This window comes from Coffea eugenioides, chromosome 1, assembly GCF_003713205.1.
Source record: "Coffea eugenioides isolate CCC68of chromosome 1, Ceug_1.0, whole genome shotgun sequence".
NCBI lineage: Eukaryota > Viridiplantae > Streptophyta > Magnoliopsida > Gentianales > Rubiaceae > Coffea > Coffea eugenioides.
In genome coordinates, this window is record NC_040035.1 from 47,189,440 (window position 1) to 47,209,165 (window position 19,726).

A 19,726-nucleotide genomic window follows, 5' to 3' on the forward strand; every position below is an offset into this window, starting at 1 on the left:
TTTTCTTCTGCAATATTGATTGGAAATGCCGATTGGTTCAAGTCTCAAAATCACTAAAGCTTCGTTCACCTGCTAATTTTGTTCCCATAGACCATAGTAACTCCGTAACTAGCTCTTTTTAAGTACGCCTGGTAACATTTCCAAGAGGATTCTATAATTAGCTTTCTCCTTTTACCGATTCTTTGCATGGCCTGCTCTTCTTCAATATGGTTCACGGGGATAAATGATGCCCTTGATAGTTTAATGAAACATTTAAAAGGTAATATGTATTTCTTTGGCAACCCTTTCTTTCTCTCAATCAGGCAAGCGGCAAGGGACCATACAAGCATGTCATGGGAAGGCCAATATTCAGAGGTGCTGATCAAGAACGCATGTCCATGGTCTTTCCGTATCCTTCAGTCATCCTCAAATGTGATAAACATCACAAGGAACAAAAAATTTCAATTTGTTGGCAATTTATAGCTACTCTTATACTGACACTTTTCTTTCATTTTGCTGTCCGCCTTCAAAGCCATACAAGGAAATAGTGACTTATCAGCAATGTATATTCATAAGCTTCTAATTTGCTAATTCCATGCCTTTTTTTTGTCACCCAAACAGTGCATTTCAAAACATTCTTTTGAACTACTATTAAGCACTCTCGTTGCAGGTCAAAATATTCTTTTAAACTACTATTAAGCTAGTAGTTCTCTTGTCAAGGGAAAGCTAAGTTGAGAAGAACCTAAATATTCTTGTAAACTACTATTAAGTTAGTTCTCTTGTCAGGGGAGGCTAAAGCGATATCAACTTTAACTGCGAATGAGAAGAATCTAACTATGGACATCTCTCTAATTTACAATTTGCCGGTCTAATTGCTCTCTATGTCAACGAGATTGATTGTTGATTGGGTGTGCCAAAACAATCCCAACATTCTCAAACACCCACCCAAAAGGAAAATATATTTCCCAATGATAAGAAAAATATTGAGCGTGAAAAATCATCAGAACAAGTCTCGATTAAATTGACATCCCAATATTTAGAAGCATAAGTATTCACACCAGAGTCTCAATATTAAAAACAAACAACTGCTACTACTGCTACTACTGCTACAATCAATTTAGTGCGCATTGCCTAATTGAATACTCAGCAGAGGAGGCTTTGGACCACGTATTTTACTTGTCCAAGAAATTGCATGGTAAAAAGTTCAAATACTAATATTTAGGGATAAATACTAATATTTAGGGCGACTTTATCAGCGGAGTTGGGAATGAGATGGCAAATTGATCGTTTTTCTTTTCTTTCAAAAAGCAACCAGGACTTCAAGTGTTTGTTGGATTCTTTCGTTGGACTATAAATCTTGCAGTTTTGAGCATAAAGCTTTTCTTCGCCATTTGATTATACGGATGCCATCGCTTGGGCATGCGGAATAGTCGCTTGCTAGAGCACTGCGTTCAAGATTTAGAAAAGTTTTATTAATAATATGTCAAACGGAAACTAAGAAAAATATATTTGAAATAAGAGAAAAAAGAAATTAGGAGGGGATATGGGGGTTCTAATTCTTCATGCTCTAGTTGCAGGGGTGTCAACAGGTCGGATTCGGGTTGAAAACGAAAATTTTCGAATCCGAATCCGTTTTTATGTAGTTGATCCGGACCTAATCCGTATACCTGACAAGTCTTGATCTTAGAGTTCCAGCACCGGGTTCAATGGGTCCGAATTGGAAAGGACCAAATTTAAATATTCCAAAATTAAATTTAAAACCAATCACAAATTCAATTTCCAAACTTAAACAAATCAAATTAAAAGCTATCAAATAATCATAATATCATCAACCTACCACAAATAATTTACAAAAATTGTTCTCTGTTAATAGTAAAGAATGTATTTAAAAATATTTATATTTTATAATTATTTATATTATTCGGATCCTAATCGAATACGGATCGAAATCCTATATTCTGTATCCAGCCTGCTTTTTTGTTAGAGTAACGGGTCCGAACCGGGTTCAGGTATCGGAGTTAATATTCAACCCAAACTCGAAAAAATTTATCAGATCCGAGTCGAGTCCGGATCCAAATCTAATCTGTTGACATCCCTATCTGGTTCCGAGGAGAAGGCCAAATTGTGTTGGTTTCGCCAGAATCAACACAAATTTGCATGGGTATGGTAGGAATGACCACTCCCCGCCCCCTCCTTGCTGTCCACTAATTCCCACACCCCGCCCTACTCCCTCTGTGGGTGTCTTCGTGGGTTTAATAAAAATTTGTCATATAATTTTATTATAGTCAAATTTTAGCAAATAATCAAATACTAAAATATCAACATATCACTAAGTTATTATCCATTATAATTTCATGATTGAAATTCATAAAAATAATCAAATGAAAGTTATTTGAATACAATGCAACATGATGGAACAAATACAATTAAAGTAGTCAAGTTTTCACTTTAACACAAATACAATCACTAAATCATTATTTTTTTTTAGAAAGAAATATTATTATGTTAATTGTAATTAGGAATTTAGTATAAATGTGTTAAAACATTTTGTATTAATTTCTATGAGTAGACATATATAATTATTAGTATAATTGATAATATCAATTATATTACATATACTAATATACTTTATATAATACATATAACTAATTATATTATTTTATAAGTTTGTAACTAATTAAATTAAATATTATACATATATTTATATACACAAATATATATAATTATATACAAAAAATTTTCAAAAGTAAGAATAATTGATAATATCAATTATATTACATATACTAATATACTTTATATAATATATATAACTAATTATATTATTTTATAAGTTTGTAACTAATTAAATTAAATATTATACATATATTTATATACACAAATATATATAATTATATACACATACACATATATATATTAATTATTTTTAACAAGTGACGGGGCGGGAGATGTGGCGGAAGTATACTCCCTTGTCTCCGGCCCCGTTTCTACCACGCAGGATGGAAGCCTTTACTCGTGGGGTCTATTTGCTACATTTACAAAACTTGGTAGCTACTTTGACAGTTTTACTACGAGTTAAGGGATCCGAACAAAAATACTCCAATAAATCACTAGTACCTTTCGGTCCTTTCCCTTCGACTCTCCGATTAACGCCGTTTTACTTTGCCTCTCTGATAACATTTTTTTTTTTTGGGGTCAAATTTCATAGCCCGTTTTCAGAGAGAAGTTGGTCTGAGTTCATGGACGACAGGCTTAATTCAGTAGAAATGGAAAATGCGTTTGACCCCGAGTTCACACTAGCTGAGGTAATGAGAAGTTCCAAACACACTCTTTCTTTCAATTATTCCGACGTTTGTAATCCTTAATCCAACGTTTTGTATTCCTTAATCCATCCTAGTGTTGTCGTGGGTAAAGGGTCTCCTTTATTTCATGATATTTTATCGCTCTATGCACCTGCTCTATGCTTTCCTACCTGCATTGTGTACTACTAGCAGCTTAAAATTAGTGGTTCTTGAATGCTTTAGGCTCTTAATTAGGATGGTATGATTCTTATGCTGCTGCTAATCTCCGCTAGTTGAGCTTTTTAATGGAGCACTGTATTAATATTAGAGGCATTGAGCATTAATTCTGCTGTGTTTGTGCACTTCTCCTCATGTTGAAATACTTATGATCTTTTGGTTGAATTAGTCTTACTATTTTAGAATAAGACTTCAGGAGAGAAGAAACTTTAGTAGCCTAAAGCAAAATAAGATGCTGAAATGACACGAGATGATAAATGCTGATTAGGGCTCTTTAGTTGTAATAAAGAGAGTCAAATAAGGTCATGTAGCTCATTTAAGGGGATATTTTGCTCTTTTCATGATCTTATTGTGCACATTAGTGAGGTAGTTAAAACTAAGGGTCAAACAGTTGATCTTTTTTCCAATTATCAATCAAGTTGTCTGAGAAGAGAGTAGTTCAGAATAGTTTTAAAATGTTTCCCAGTTTTTCTTTTGTTATTAGAGAGAAAATTAAATGGCATAGATAATGTTTTTTCTTTCACTTCATTTATTAGATTGTGGAAATGGAAAACTTGTACAAGGAAATGGGAGGGAAATCCCTTAACCAACAGTTCTATCAGGAACTCGCTACCAAGTTCAGGTATGTTGTTGGGATGTTGAATACATAAACAGATTATTTTGGTGGTTCTGTAATACGAAATTGATGTGTCTCTAGCTAGGGAGTTAATAAAAATTTTTGTTCCCTACAGCACCTCAGTTCATCGATGTGGCAAATCTTCAATAGGATGCGAACAGGTGCTTCTTTATACATGTCAAAGATTTCTTATTTTCGGTTATATTTGTCCTTATCAAAACTTTGCAAGATCTAGGATTACTTATGATGTTGCAGGTGCAAAGCTGGTTTGGTGATCTAGAGAAAGAATTGGAAGCTAAAGTTTCTTCCTTTCGCCGGAAAGTTGAGAAATCTGTTGGTCCTACCAAGTTAGCAATGAATAAAAGTGAAGTTCAAAAACCTTCATTTGTTAAGAGTGAAGAAATTGATGCTTCCATGCCTGCAGAAGTCCCAAACTTTGCGGATGAAAATTCTCAAAAGCCCAAAGGTTGTTAGTTGTATCACATGATTGTGATGGCAACTGTAACATCTGGTTTTTGTCAATAGATGCTTTGTATTGTTCAGTTGTGCTTTGCACATCATATATGCTTATATGGTGATAATAATGTGCACACTGGTATAAGATGAACAGATTGGTTGCATTTGTTTGATTAGGGCAATTGCTGATTCTTGTAAGCATGCTGATGTCCATCTCATATGGCAGGTGTTAGTGTTGCAGAGCTTTCAGAGTTGGTTTTTGAGGCTAGATCCTCAAAGGATCTTGCTTGGTGAGCCTTCCTTATGCCCCTACATTACCTCCGTATGTACATATGTATGTTTTAGAGGTTTGCTTTGTTGGCTATGGAAATTAGTTTGCAAGTGGCCTATTATGTTTCTTTTTTTGTACTTTTCCATGATATGTACTTGATAAGTACTTGAGTAGGTGAGGAAACATGCAGCTGAAATAGAAGCAACCAAGTTAAAAGTTCACTTGTCTCGAATATCTTCCAGTTTTTCCTATTTCTTGACCAGATTAACATTGATAAGGACAAAAATTCAACCACAAAATTTTAAGGCAAGGTTCAAATAAAGAACATGGGATGCCTTATTCAGTCATCTAGCATTTTTGACTACTCAAAAATTCCTGAAATTTTAGGGCCACATGCATTTAAAATCTCTCATGGACCTGCTGTTGCTTTCTTGATCTCTTTCAAAATGCAATCTCAAGTGATTCAGTCACTATAAGCAACTAGCTAAACGTTTGATGTCTGAAGTTATTCTGTCTCTATTGTAGGTCTAATTACCATATCTCTAGTTTTTTTCTGAGCCTAAAAAAAAATGTAAAGTCGTATAAATATGAAATGAACTTAGTGCGTGCTTCTTTGTCTGGCTCTGCAGGTATGATGTTGCTTCTTTCCTCAATTACAGAGTTACAAGTACAGGAGAGCTCGTGAGTTTTTTTTTTTTAAATGTTGAACTTGTACCTTATCCAAAATAAAGTGGCTTGGCTTGCTGACAGTTATATTTCAATGTGTTGCTCGTTGCATAAAGGGGTTGCAACTGTGGTGCTAATAGACATGGCTAATAAAACTCAAGCCAAATGAGTGCAGAATTAATCGGCGAGCAAGATTTTGGTGTCTAGAGCGGTATCCTTTTAGACCAACCCCTAGGCTTACTATTTATATGTTGTCTCTTCATGCTTTCTGGCTTGGTAAAATTTATAATAATCAAGCCTCTCTTGTTGCCCACTGCCAACTGAATAACCAATTCTCTGGGGCCAAAATGTACTTCATGGCTCTGCAACTCATGCCTGTAAATGCCAATGGTCAACTTGTGGCTGCAAACACCTGGGCATGTATGATGAAGTGTAGCCTTAGGAAGACTAGGTCCATCCAGGTTGTGGACTATAATTTTGCTTTCTATGTCTGTTAGATGTTGACGGAACTCTTTAATTGTTTGATCCTTGTAATATCATCAACTAGAAAAAGTACAGGGGTTTGGGAGTTAGTTTACCTGTAGATTCTGCAGAATTGAGGAAAACCATGGTAGAAAATCCCAGAAATAGAGATAAATGGCATCTTGTGATTCTATCCAATACATTGGAAGGAGTTAATTGCTAATCCTTTGATTTTACTTATCATAACGTAATGCATGGAAACTGAGGTACAATCTTTAGGAGTTTGATAAAGCTTACTTCTAGCACGGTTGTATCTTGTATAAAATCATTAGCATGAGGACACAGGGCCTGATTAGCTATGGATTCTCAAAAATCACCTTCTTTCATAGGCTGTTCAATTGGAGTTGACGTAATCCGAGGACAAGTTTTGAGCTGAACAAATTTCGTTACCAAGCTCACTTAGATTTGAGTACTGCTGCAATGTACTATTCTTCTTTCTTGGCAGGAAGTTCGTGTACGATATGTTGGTTATGATAAAGACCAAGATGAGTGGTTGAATGTGAAACGATCTGTACGTGAACGTTCTATTCCTTTAGAGCCTTCAGAATGTGACAGAGTGAAGGTTGGGGACCTGGTCTTGTGCTTCAGGGTACGCTTTTATTTTCCCCTTTTGGTCAAAAATCTATTGTAAAGATCTTCGTTTGTGCTGCAATATGACTGTATTCTTGGATTTAGAAAGGCGGTGCCAATTTAATCCTTTCCTCAACATTCTAAGTCAATTATTTAAAATTTTGTTTTATGATAGAAACTCCTCCTTACTCTATTGTATGTAGTGTACAAAAAGTGACAGCTCACCCTGATGGGTAATAGAGAGATACAAGGTTGAAGCCACCATTTCCTTGCTCTATTTCATTTTTTTTCTTCCCTTATATCAGGAAAATGAAGATGATGCTGTATATTGTGATGCACGAGTAGTGGATATCCAAAGAATAGCTCATGATAGTGATTGCTGCTGTTGCATATTTCTCGTTCGTTATGACCTAGATTTTTTTGAGGTAAGCCTTGGAGAGATTTGAAACATATGCCCACTCTCATCTCATCGTTCTCATTTCAATGGGGTAAAACACATGTTGACTTGTAATTTTGTTTCATTCCCAGGACCAAGTTCAGCTAAAGAAATTGTGTTGCAGGCCAGCAACATAACATAATGGATCAAGTAGCCTGAATTATCTCTTCAACGTCATCTACTTTGTCCTGAAGAAATTTTAGCAAATGCAGTTTATTGTGGGTATTAGAATTAGATTGTAGACAATTGCTCTGCAAATGGGGGTAAATAGATGATTGTCTTAAACTGGTGGCGCTCTGAAGCAGCCTAAGCTTTGTGCCATAGTTGGGATTTCAGGATATTAACCTGTAGATGTGGTGCTGAAGTGATTGTATATCTGCTTATCTCGAAATTCTTCTGAGCTTAAGTGGGCTTAATTTCGTGCAAGAAACAGAATGCACATTGATCATTTGACCAAATATAAATCCTCTGCAGCTGCAGCTTTTGAAATGGAATATTCATCTCAAACTATGACGAACGTATCAATCAGAATCGTATGTCAATGTATTAGTGATGATATTAGAGTCAGAATTTGAAAAAGTAACAATGGCTAAAAAGCATTAAGAAACAAAGGAAAATGTGCCAAGAAAGCCTTTGAAGCATCACCTTGAACCAAATCTCCGTTGATGTAGAATGACCAACATTAACATCATCCATGATCAGGGAACGAACCTAGCTCGATAAGTATCGCAAGAGGGTCACCGATAAATTTCGTGATGTTTAACAAACTAAACGAGGCGCAGCGAACAACTTCTAACATTTTTTTTTTATTTTGAAAGGGTACACCGGTACAATATGTGCCAGTGAAGAAGTCAGTGGCGACAACTTTCTATCTTCAACGCGGGACTGTGATTTTGTTCATTCTACAAATACAAACTGAACTCATTATCTTCGATTCTGTTAAAAATCACTAGACCATCACTCGGATCTGGCAACGATTGTCCAAAGTCCGATAATATGAGCTTCGTTAGATTCATCGGAGGGTTAATTCCACTTTGTCCCCCCAAACTTTGGACGATTATCCACTTAAGTCCCTAAACTTCAAAATGGGACACTTAAGTCCCTAAACTTATAAATACCTCCCACTTAAGTCCCTGAACTTATAAAATGGGACACTTTAATCCCTAAACCCTCATAAAATGGGACACTTCGACCACCAACGGCATTCAGGATTTGTTAACAATTTTCCTTAAGTGGGAGGTATTTATAAGTTTAGGGACTTAAGTGTCCCATTTTGAAGTTTAGGGACTTAAGTGGGTAATCGTCCAAAGTTTGGGGGGACAAAGTGGAATTAACCCTTCATCGGACATGACCCAAGGAACAAGTGAAAAGGTCAATCGGGCACGCAGCCCAGTGCTGAAAAAGAAAAACAGCGCAGAAAAAAAGATTGCATCGCTACAGAACGCCCACCGTGGGGCTCGAACCCACGACCACAAGGTTAAGAGCCTTGCGCTCTACCGACTGAGCTAGACGGGCATCTGCTCGGGGCAATCTGTCTTTTGCTCTATCTTAACTTCTTTGGCTTATTAGATGTATAATCCACGAAAGACAGCGAAAGAAAACAAACTTTTGAGGCAAAAGCAAAGTCTTGCGAAACTAAACACCTTTTTTTTTTTTTTTTTTTTTTTTTTTTTTTTGGTTGCTTGCCACAATATCCAGGACTTTCTTCAAAACCTCCATTCAAAATAAAAAATATATATGTATATAAGAGTCAATACCTTTCTTTTATGTCAATGATAAAATTAGTTTTTTCAAAAAAAAACCCTATCAGACGTGATTTTATTGGCTTGAGGGAAATTAGAACAACAAAGTAGTGTAAAAAGTTTTGCGGAAAATAATTCTTGAATTTTTTGAAAATATTTCCTTGATATATTTCTCTACTGCATAACACAAAAAAGTGTTACAATATTGTATTGTTTACAAAAATCCTTATAATTAAAAAAAAATGCAATTCAAATGGCCACAAAACGTTTTCTTAACAAAAGCATTACTAATTGAATATCCAATGATTGTCATAAGTCTTAAACATGACTTAACCTACCTAGATGTATGATCCATGAAAGAACTAGACAAGTCAAAAGGTCAAAGCTCCATAATCCCCCATTGTTTTTATGTACGAAAGGCAAACCGTGGCCAAAATTAGGCTGATAAACTCTTTAAAAATATCCAAATCAGAGTAAAAAGCCGAAGCCGTTACAAATAAAATTTTGGACGTTTATTTAATTCTTGTCCTAATCAAGCATTCACCCTGCTTGATGAGCATCGCATCGACGGCCCAGATTCAAAGTTCCACAAGTAAATCCTATACACCCGTTACCACTCGGAACTCTACACCACCCGGCATTAGAAATTCCCGAACACGAGTCCTCCTTCGTAATTTCACTCAGCCCCCTCTCCAGCCTTTCACATTTTCCTCGCTAGACTTCCCAAAATATCCACTCCCATCTCCGCCGTCCATTCATCTCCACCAACGGCCACCAATCACTCCCCCTTTCAACAATATTCTTGCACTAAAATGTACGAGTAGCCGAGCTCTATGTATCAAATATCTCCTTTCATCTCTCTCTCTGTAAAGATCCCTAATTTTTGTAGAAAACCCTAATTTTCTGCACAGTTAGCCTGAATCAGCTAAGCTTTTATTGATATATTTGCCGATCATCATCTCTTGAATTAATATTTAAGAATTCTTTCCACATTTGTATCTTCTTCTTCATCAGTCGTCAACATTTTGAGCCCTCATTTCTCATCGCCTTCGATACTAGTATTTTTTTGCCGTATATTTTTGTCAAGTTGATTTTTTTGAGAAAAAGTGTTGCTGGAGAAGACGATTTAGCCGGTAAGGGGAGTGAGTGGTCGGGAGGAAGGAGAAGAAGAAAAGTATTTGAGTGTGGGAGAGGAGTTAAAGTGAGAACTAGTGAGGGTTTTATCGGAGCATTTAGGGTTTTTAGGAATGAAAATTGAAGAATGAACCATGCCGGTACTGCGTAGCGGAGTGCGCAGAGGCCGGAGAAGGAAGCAGCAAGAGCAGGAGGCGGCGGAGGAGGAGGGGCAGCGGGCTCAGCAGCAGCAGCAGCAACAGGTGAATAATCAGGTTGAGGACGAGGGGATTGCAACAAGAACAAGGGGAAGGAGAGCGGCTGCAGCAGCAGCGGAAGCAGCGGCGACGGCTGCTGTGGCGGTTGATGAGAATCTAGCGGCGGCTGCGGCACCAGCAGCTGAAGTGAGGGGGGTTGAGGAGGAAGCTGTTCCGGGTGAAGGGAGGGAAGAGGGCGGTGATAAAGCCAATATGGATGATTATAACAGTGGTGGTAAAAGCAATGACAAAGGCCATGCGGCTGACGATGAAGGAACTTTGGCGCCCCTTCCTGAAAGGGTGAGAGTTATTCTTTTCGTTTTTATTTTCTCACTTTTTGCTGCATATTGTATGGGTCTTTGCTGCAAGCATGTAAATGTTTGGTGAAAAGATTTGGATTGAGAGTGTGTGTGGTATGTAATGAAAATTTTGGGGCATTTTCTTCTCTTTTGTGGGTTGGTTGACTGATTCTTTGGATTGATGAAGTCTTGCCTGAGGAAGGTCGAATCTTCAAAGTATTTTAAGCAAATATACATGTTTTTTTAAGATAGACATTTGTAATCTTGTAGAAAGTGGGGTTGAGGCTATGTGTTGGTGTTCCACTTCGGGTGTTCTGTTTACGAGTCTTGAAGGTCTTAACTTGCTTGTTTGATGCTAGAGTTTGCACCCTTGCGACTTCTGAAAGATTTACATTTCTGGGACCACACATGTATTTGCTTTAAGTACAATGTGATTTCTGTGCTATTTAGTCGATTTTTATAATTTCATGGCTGAAAGGAATAAATTTGCTTATTTTACGTGTTCCTGGGTAGTTACAAACCTTTATTTGAAGTTTTTGTAGTAGAAGTTACATTCCATCAGATAGTTGTTAGTGTTGTTTGAGGATTTTGCTCTAGTATCTGCTGCATTTTCCTTTTTTGCCTGCCGTTTGTATAAACTTAATGACTATTGTCTAGTTTTGTCACATTAGTTCGTGCCTGCATTAATTTTTTTGCTCAGAAATATTAATTGTTAGATCTGTGTCGTTTTCTTGTGATTCTAGTTTGGAACTTGTTCTTTTCATTTTCTTGTTATTCAAGTTATATTCCATCAGAGAGAGAGAGAGGTGTAGCTGTATTTGAGCATTCATTTTTGCATGTTGAAAACAAGATCTTGAGTGCTGTTGATTACTATTTTTAATTTACTTTTATTACAAATGGATTTAGATCTGCTTTGTATGTAGATGATTATACTTGTGTTTATGCATGTAGCTGTGCCAAAGTTTATCGGTCTTCATACATGCCCTTATGACCTCCTCAGTTGAGCACATGCGCATGCCTTTCTCTCTCTTTAGATTCAACTCCTGGATACTGAGTTGACTGGTTGCATCTCTACACTATTGCTGTCATCTCCTATTATGATTCTTTTAAGGAAATATGGTTTTACCGACATTAATCCCAGGGTTCCATTGTTGGGCAGGACTTAACAACTTATTATGGTCCTATGCTATGAGGCATTTGCCGTGGTAGAAGAGTTCCTCTTCTTCCCTTGTTTACCCGCGTATAGAAGTATAAAGCTGTTTACAGTCTGACACTTGGAAGTTTTTTAATGAGTTTTGCTTGTATGGCCTATGTTTTCTGCTGGCTTGCTGGCATATTGCTGTTTTTTCTTTTCAACTTGACCATTTTTGCCAATAGAGATTACTGGGAAAAGAATGTTTGAGCCAAAGATGGTTGGCATTCTAGGGCAAAAAATAGGTGGGTAGTATCCTAGTTCTAGAATTAAGGTTAATTTGCAGGCTAAGTGAATTGGCTTGATTTCTTTTGTAATTTTCTTTTTCTTTAGTTTCTGCAGTCAGAAGAATGTATTACTGAAATTGACGTGTCCTGATTACTTTGTTACAGGTTCAGGTTGGTGGTTCACCTATGTATAGAATAGAAAGAAAGCTTGGGAAAGGAGGTTTTGGCCAAGTATATGTTGGTCGCCGTGTTTCTGGTGGTATTGCTAATGATAGACCTGGCTCTGGAGCCACAGAAGTATGTGTTGTGCTTGTAATCTCCTGTTGTTGATTTTTGTTTTATTACTAAAAAAAGCATTTACAATAATGCGTCACACGTTTCAGGTTGCCTTAAAATTTGAGCATAGGAATAGTAAAGGATGTAACTACGGCCCACCATATGAATGGCAAGTTTACAAGTAAGTTTATTTCTGCAGAATCCACTCTATAGAAGAAATTCTATCTGAGTGAGGCTGACATTGTTTTGATATTTGCATAGCACTCTTGGTGGCAGTCATGGTGTTCCTCGGGTGCACTACAAAGGCCGACAAGGTGACTACTATGTCATGGTATGTGATAATTATTGCTTCTTCATTCTTTTTCACCTTTTAGTTGTGTCTACGGTTCAACGTTATGTTTCTTCAGCCCTCTTGGTTGTGAGGTAGACCATATGAATGGGGTTGTCATTTCTGCAGGTTATGGATATGCTTGGACCAAGCTTGTGGGATGTCTGGAATAACAAATCTCATTCGTAAGGGGAATACTTGAAAATCTGGATTTTGTTTATAAGCTAACTGTTGCAACTTCAAACCTTTTGTTGGATTGTTAAACATCTAATTCTTACGTTAAATTCAGGATGTCTACTGAAATGGTTGCCTGCATTGCAATTGAAGCAATATCTATACTGGAGAAGATGCATTCTAGAGGGTAAGTTTCTTCTTATTTTCTCTTTTGTTACATATTTTGGTTATGCTTCTCTTGTTTGTTCGTGCTCCTTAACTTTTGTTTTCCTTTCTGTCTTAGGCTTAAACTTGGCATCCTGCGCTTTACTTGTTTACATGTAGACCCCAAATCCTTGATTTTTTTGAATAAAAACTGCAATCCTTGATATGCAAAATCTGTGCATTTAAATAGTATTATTCTGGTTTTTGAAATATACAGTGTTTTAGATGTAGGTTTTGAAGCAACCCTTAGAGGCCGAGAAGCAGATTATTAAGGGTGCATTTTTTGATGTATTTATGTATTAACTTTTGATTTTTTTAACAGGTATGTCCATGGGGATGTAAAACCTGAAAACTTTTTGCTCGGTCCACCAGGGACTCCGGATGAGAAAAAACTCTTTTTAGTTGATCTTGGATTAGGTATCTTACTGGGTAACTGAATCTCAAGTTTTTGCTTTTACTCTGCAATGCTTTTAATTACAATCACTTGTGTTTTTCTGGGGATATCAGCTACTAAGTGGCGAGATAGTACAACTGGTCTGCACGTGGAATATGATCAAAGACCAGATGTTTTCAGGTGCTCATCAAATTATCTTAAATTGGTTAAGGTGTTAATCACATTTTCTCATCATAGGATGTATGTATCTCTGGACCTGTGGCCTCACATTATCCTTGGTCCTTGGCTGATTTGGCTGATTTATTTGGTCTTTCAGGGGAACAGTTCGTTACGCCAGCGCCCATGCTCATTTGGGCAGAACTGGTAGCAGGAGAGATGATTTAGAATCGCTTGCTTACACTCTCATCTTTCTGCTTCGAGGACGTCTGCCTTGGCAGGGATATCAGGTTAGTCTTTGAAGAATGGCACATCTATAATCTTATACTGGTTCTTATGTTACAGTTGGTTTGGTGTTATCTTTGAAATTTCCTTCAATAACCTTGTATGTTGAAATTTAGGGCGAGAACAAAGGGTTCCTTGTTTGCAAGAAGAAGATGTCAACATCTGCAGATGCTTTATGTTGCTTCTGTCCACAACCTTTTAAGTTGTTTGTGGAGTATGTTGTGAACTTGAAATTTGATGAGGAACCTAACTATGCAAAATGCGTCTCCCTCTTTGATGGAATAGTCGGACCAAATCCAGATATTAGGCCAATTAACACAGAGGGTGCTCAGAAGGTGCTTATAACACATAATTTCCATAGAAAAGAATTTCTCAGATGTTATGCAGGAAAATGCCTGATTTTGGGTGTTGTATATGAAAGCTTATCTATCAGGTTGGTCACAAGCGAGGCCGGTTGACTTTTGAAGATGAGGAAGATGAACAACCAAAGAAGAAGGTGCGCATGGGTATGCCTGCTACTCAGTGGATTAGTGTTTACAATGCTCGTCGTCCTATGAAACAAAGGTATGGTGTCTATATTAGGCTCGAAAAGATGGAAAATGCACATGCCACTGTTTTCTTTCTTTGCTTCTTACTTTGTACACCTTCTCGATTTAGAGATGTATTAGCATGTTGATAGAATGGTATTTGTGCTGAAGGTATCACTATAATGTTGCTGATGCAAGACTTTCTCAGCACATCGAGAAAGGAAATGAAGATGGTCTGTTTATCAGTAGTGTGGCATCTTGTCAAAATCTCTGGGCACTAATCATGGATGCGGGCACTGGCTTCACTGCACAAGTTTATCAACTTTCACCCCACTTTCTTCACAAGGTCTGTGGTTTATTCAACTATTTCATACACTCGGGCACGTAGAATGCATGCAATGTTGTGAATGTTTGAAATCAAGAGACTTCCCTATAATTCATTGATTGAAGTATGTTGCTTAAATTTGTTCTTTTTGGCATTCTAAAGGAATGGATCATGGAGCAATGGGAAAAGAATTATTACATCAGTGCTGTGGCAGGAGCTACTAATGGGAGTTCATTGGTAGTAATGTCAAAGGGTAAGCCGATGATAATTTGTTTAGTTCTGCCTGATTTTTTCTATGCCTTTTCTTCTGACCTTATATGGTCAATTCAATACAGGCACTCAGTATTTGCAGCAATCCTACAAAGTCAGCGAGTCTTTTCCATTCAAGTGGATAAACAAGAAGTGGAGGGAAGGATTCTATGTTACCTCCATGGCCACTGCTGGAAGCAGATGGGGAGTCATTATGTCTCGTGGTGCAGGATTTTCAGATCAGGTTTCATGTTATTGTGTATACTGTCAGTTGTGCAATGTGTTAATAAAAGCTTTATGTTGGACTAAATTGTTTTTCAAATTTAGGTCGTGGAATTGGATTTTCTTTATCCAAGTGAAGGTGTGCATCGGCGGTGGGATTCTGGATATCGTATTACTGCAACTGCAGCAACTTGGGACCAGGTTGCTTTTGTTCTTAGTGTGCCAAGGAGGAGACCAACAGATGAAACACAAGAGACACTTCGAACCTCTGCCTTTCCTAGCGTACATGTCAAGGTAGTTTACACTTTACACTTTAGCCCTGCAGAATCAATATTGAATGTGAAATTTTGGCTCTGTTACATACTGTTATGGATTTCACTGCAGGAGAAGTGGGCAAAGAATCTCTATATTGCTTCTGTGTGCTATGGTCGTACAGTTTCATAGACCTGCCAATCAGACGTGCTATTCCTGGAAAGATCAGCTCCGCATTTTGATATAATTGTGCAATTGTGTGCCCTGGATATATGAAGAGGAATCTAGGACACAGAATTTTTGGTGGGCGCAAGCTTCTAGTTGTAGTTTTAAGATGGAAGGCAGTCATAGGCTCATCTGTTGTACGTCGTATGATGTGTCTTTGATGTCCCTTGTCTTGCAAATCCTTGGACGATGATAGGCATCATCACTTATTACGCGAAATTTGTACAGTGTTTGGACAATAATTTCTTGTAATGGCTATGCTGCCATCTGTTAAATATCCTGCTTCTAGCATTCTCTGGAGTAGAATGGGTAATTTACTTGGATTAATCATCATGCCTCTTGGTCTTATTGACCGATTCTTGACTCGTAATTATTTGGTTAAAATTTGTTCTTGTCTAGAGGTTACAAGAGTTTCCCAGAAATAAGAGAGAATACTAGGAGATGCTTATATACCAATGCGTACTGGAAAGGACAGATTTCCAATAGTCACGATTGAATAAAAGTCAATAGAGCTAATGCATAGAAAAGTCGCTGTTCATTCAAGGTGACGTTCAAAGTTTGTGATTTTTACCGTTTGTTTGGCTGTTCGAATTTGGGAAGAAAAGCCATTGGTCCTTGGTTTAGTGGCCACCAGCCTCTGATGTTGATCGGAGTTAGAATCTTGATAACATCATTTCCGTCAAAGAACAATAGCAGCAATAGGAAGTTCCTTCCTGATCGTTGGTCAGAGTTCAAACCTTGATAACATCATTTTCTCTCAAAGAGCAGTACCAGCAATAAGAGGTAGGCACACCTAAGGAACGGTGGGAGGAAGGGTTCCCCCCCCCCCCCCCTTCTTACCATTCTCTTTTCCAAGGCCTCTCATTGTAATAGAATAAGATTTCAAAAAAAGAGGTAGGCATATCATAGGAACAGCGGGAGGAGGGTTTCACCCCACCCAGCACCATTCTCTTTCCCAAGACCTCTTATTGTAATAGAATAAGATTCTACTAGAGCTAATGCGTAGGAATAGACGTTCTTTTTAAAAAGATAATAGGGGCAAAGTTTGCGATTTCGCTATTGAGATTTGGGAATGGATTTTTTTTTTTTGTTGTGGGGATGGGGGGACTTAGCATACCAAAACAATTTTAAGCATTCTGAGCTAGCCCTTGTGCTTTCACCTGAGAGTAAGTAGTAATTGTAACAAGTCTGTCGGGTCACTTGAAATTTCATCTTCCCTCGAGAGAGAATCATCTTTTTTTAAAAAAAAATTTTTGGGCAGATTCAAGTAAAATAGGCCTTACAAGGGGGGACGAGAAAAATGAAAGGATTTGAGAGTCAATCAAAAATGCCCAATGTCCAACCAGCTGAAAACGAATTTTAGCGTGTTGTACACACAATATTCTGGCCATTTCTATGGACAAGGCAGGAGTAGACATGGAAACTAAGTTAGAATAAGGCTTGGTGATTTGGGTAAGGCCTACTTACGATAATTTTCTAAGGCCTTGATACCAATGGGAGTAAGAAATTCTTGCTCATCCCTTAAATTGGGCCAACGGGATCCTTGCCTGGGTTTAATGAACTGAGAGGAAAGCGAAGAGCAAAATCTTCCGAATGAATCAGCCTACTCCCAGGCCCAAAGAAAAAACAAAAATTCTGCTGGTATGTCTTCAGCAAACTTCTACAAATTCATCGGGTTGACAATTGTTTACAGACTTCTATAGACTGCCACAAAGGTTTTGTGGGGGGGGTGGTTCGCTAGCCCACCAGCTTACTGGGCTGTTGAAAATGTTGAACATATATTTTGTTACATTGGAACAAAAGCTTTCCAATCGAGTTGAGTTCTGTGTAGTTCAAATCGATTTGTGTATTCTCACAATTTTCTATATAAATTTGTATAATTTGAGTTTAAATTTAAATTTGCTAACTCGTAGAATTAAATTAGCGATTGTACCAAAACTATGTAAGTTTACACCAAATGGACTAAGAATTACATAAATCGATTTAAATTGTATATAACTCAACTTCTGAGACCCCTAATTCAAAAATTAAGGGCCCTGATTTGCAACAAAAAGTATATCAAGTTTCTATTGTCTCCACAACTAGTTGTAGCAAGAAGCAAGCTCTTAATTAGGGCTTGACTACTTGCTTAGTCGTGATACTCGAAGATGCTGAACTTTTCTTCTAGAGTTCCTACTTATACTTGACGACAAATCACAAAAGAAAGGAAAGTTACTTTAAGCTATATATAGATCAGACTCTTCAGTCTTCTAAGCTTTGCCATTGCTGCAACGAGGTTATTAGGTTTAAGCAGCGGGGCATAGCTCTTCTACACCGTATGGATGTCATTGGAGGCAATGTCATACATCAACTTTGATAAAAGTGGGAAAAGTAGAGAAAAGAGAGACCAAAACTCCGGAGAACTATTATTTTACGCTAAAGGCCGTATCCGTTCCCATTTTCTTCAATAACTAACAAATTTAAAGAGAGGATACCAGATGCGACTTTGTGCGATCCCTGTCTACCTCAACATTGATAAGAAAGGGTCATATAACTCGATTTGAATCTGCTAAAGCAACGTTAACAAAGGGCCTTTGCTTTATGTTGTTATCAAAGTTTGAGGAGTTAAATATATTAAACAACTGCATATCATGATTAGTGGCAGATGTTTTCTAGATAATCAAAGTTCTTCTACATGGCATATAAAATGTTAAAGCACTCAAAGAGAAAATAAAACGAAATGAAACAAAACAACATACCAGTGGCAGAGCCAGAACAAAATTTTAGTAGGGGCAAAAATAACATTAAAATTTTTTATCTACTATTTTTCTAATTTTTTAAGAAAAAAAAATAAATTCACCAACAAGTACAAATGATACGTATATTCCATGAAAAACATAAAAAGACAAACTCAAAATTATTAATATAATAATTATTTTATTTCAAAAACAAACTAAACTATTTACAATTGCTCACGATGAATTTTCATATTTTGATAACGATTTATAACTTTCTCATTTTGAATTTCACGAAATATATTTTTCTCAATATAAGTAACTAAACTAAATTTTGTGACCCATTCTTTCACATCTTTTCTAAAAAAACTCTGGGGATACACTTAAATTATGTCAAAAATGTATAAGTATTATAGGAATTTAAGGGGGACACTGGGGGCGTGCCTTAAATCTGCCCCTGCAACATACGAGCCCCTATTGCCCCCACCTTAAATCCGCCCCCCGCAACATACTCCGATAATCCGTTTCCCATTTGTTAAGTCTGATATTATTGATCTTGTCCTTGAAATTTCTCCCTACCTCACATAAACAAAACAAAACAAAAGCAAAAAAAAAGAAACTGTGATATAATGGTCCTAATGGTATAAAGATGAAGAGGAGCAAGTTTTTGTTCAATCACAGAAACCGCTCTCAAACTAATACACATATCAATAAAGTTGTTGGGCTAATGAATTGGTCACTCATGCCCAGGTCCTTTTTTTTTTTTTTTCTTTCTTTGAAAAGAATGCCCAAGTCTCATATTCACCATGTAAAATGTTATACTAATAGAAAAGCAAAACATAGAGCAGTCGTGTAAATAATATGGTATTGGTTTTGCTTCCATGCAGACAGGAGCCAAGTGGCATGATCTACAGATTCACTCGCGTGTGATGACATGACACCATCGACAGCAAGTGAACAGGGCTCTTCCCGAAGATTCAAAAGCTCACAGGATATCTGGGACTCAGCTCCTGGGAGCCAGTCCCCAATCAATCGTTCTGAGTATTAACTTTGCAGTCACCACCCCAAAGAAAGGGGGGAGGGCCGGGAGGGGGTTGAAAGAGAGAGAGAGAAATAATCTGATTTGTGAATTCCGGGACTTCAATAATTGAGCACTTCTCAGCCTCCACCAAGAACAAGAAGTCCACCTTACGTCTTTTTCAGAGGGTCGTCCTTAATTAGTTTATTCAGAAAAAAAGTACCCACTACCTAAAACAAAACTTGCACTAGTTCATTACGCTTTTCTTGATAAATTTGTTGGGACACCTGTATTTACTTGCAGATACATTACACATCGATCCGTAAACATCATTACACGTATAAACATTACCCATCAGTTCTAACGGGACGCTGTCTGTGTTTTTGACGTGTTCTCTCGCATATTAATCCAATTTTCCGTGTTAAATGGTCAAAACGACATGCATAGGGCCGAATGATTTTCTTTTTTTTTGGTTGCCTGCCACGGTATTCAGGGCTTTGCCCTGACTAATCCGTT

The 19,726-nt window shown here is 37.3% G+C and overlaps 2 protein-coding genes and 1 non-coding gene across 4 annotated transcripts; 2 read left to right on the forward strand and 1 right to left on the reverse strand.

Moving 5' to 3' along the window:
- The first annotated feature begins 3,088 nt into the window (after positions 1 to 3,088).
- Positions 3,089 to 7,525, forward strand: LOC113777107 (protein SAWADEE HOMEODOMAIN HOMOLOG 1-like). Its single transcript, XM_027322155.1, has 9 exons — positions 3,089 to 3,281; positions 4,031 to 4,116; positions 4,226 to 4,271; positions 4,366 to 4,576; positions 4,793 to 4,856; positions 5,467 to 5,518; positions 6,471 to 6,614; positions 6,901 to 7,020; positions 7,124 to 7,525. The coding sequence occupies exons 1-9, from the start codon at positions 3,216 to 3,218 to the stop codon at positions 7,166 to 7,168; spliced, it is 834 nt and encodes a 277-aa protein (XP_027177956.1). The 5' UTR covers positions 3,089 to 3,215; the 3' UTR covers positions 7,169 to 7,525.
- A 948-nt stretch (positions 7,526 to 8,473) lies between these two features.
- Positions 8,474 to 8,546, reverse strand: TRNAK-CUU. The gene has a single exon. It is a non-coding gene; the product is annotated as a tRNA-Lys (tRNA).
- A 1,051-nt stretch (positions 8,547 to 9,597) lies between these two features.
- LOC113775669 (casein kinase 1-like protein HD16) lies at positions 9,598 to 15,811 on the forward strand. 2 transcript variants are annotated; one of them, XM_027320646.1, is made up of 16 exons: positions 9,598 to 10,443; positions 12,027 to 12,158; positions 12,245 to 12,318; positions 12,399 to 12,468; positions 12,595 to 12,650; positions 12,755 to 12,826; positions 13,166 to 13,260; positions 13,351 to 13,417; positions 13,554 to 13,683; positions 13,795 to 14,013; positions 14,100 to 14,242; positions 14,377 to 14,551; positions 14,693 to 14,783; positions 14,866 to 15,023; positions 15,107 to 15,295; positions 15,386 to 15,811. In XM_027320646.1, exons 1-16 carry the CDS (start codon positions 10,042 to 10,044, stop codon positions 15,443 to 15,445), a joined length of 2,133 nt encoding a protein of 710 aa, XP_027176447.1. In that variant the 5' UTR covers positions 9,598 to 10,041; the 3' UTR covers positions 15,446 to 15,811. The 2 variants fall into 2 exon arrangements, with proteins under 2 accessions (XP_027176447.1, XP_027176455.1); XM_027320654.1 differs by having other exon boundaries at positions 14,112 to 14,242.
- The last annotated feature ends 3,915 nt before the right edge of the window (positions 15,812 to 19,726 follow it).

Excerpts from the sequence above, each read along its gene's own strand:
- LOC113777107 (XM_027322155.1), top strand. The coding sequence starts at position 3,216 with ATGGACGACAGGCTTAATTCAGTAGAAATGGAAAATGCGTTTGACCCC. Across the intron at positions 3,282-4,030 it reads CCGAGTTCACACTAGCTGAG|ATTGTGGAAATGGAAAACTT; the intron begins GTAATGAGAAGT and ends TTCATTTATTAG. Across the intron at positions 6,615-6,900 it reads ACCTGGTCTTGTGCTTCAGG|GAAAATGAAGATGATGCTGT; the intron begins GTACGCTTTTAT and ends CCCTTATATCAG.
- LOC113775669 (XM_027320646.1), top strand. The coding sequence starts at position 10,042 with ATGCCGGTACTGCGTAGCGGAGTGCGCAGAGGCCGGAGAAGGAAGCAG. Across the intron at positions 12,827-13,165 it reads GAGAAGATGCATTCTAGAGG|GTATGTCCATGGGGATGTAA; the intron begins GTAAGTTTCTTC and ends TTTTTTTAACAG. Across the intron at positions 15,024-15,106 it reads GTGCAGGATTTTCAGATCAG|GTCGTGGAATTGGATTTTCT; the intron begins GTTTCATGTTAT and ends TTTCAAATTTAG.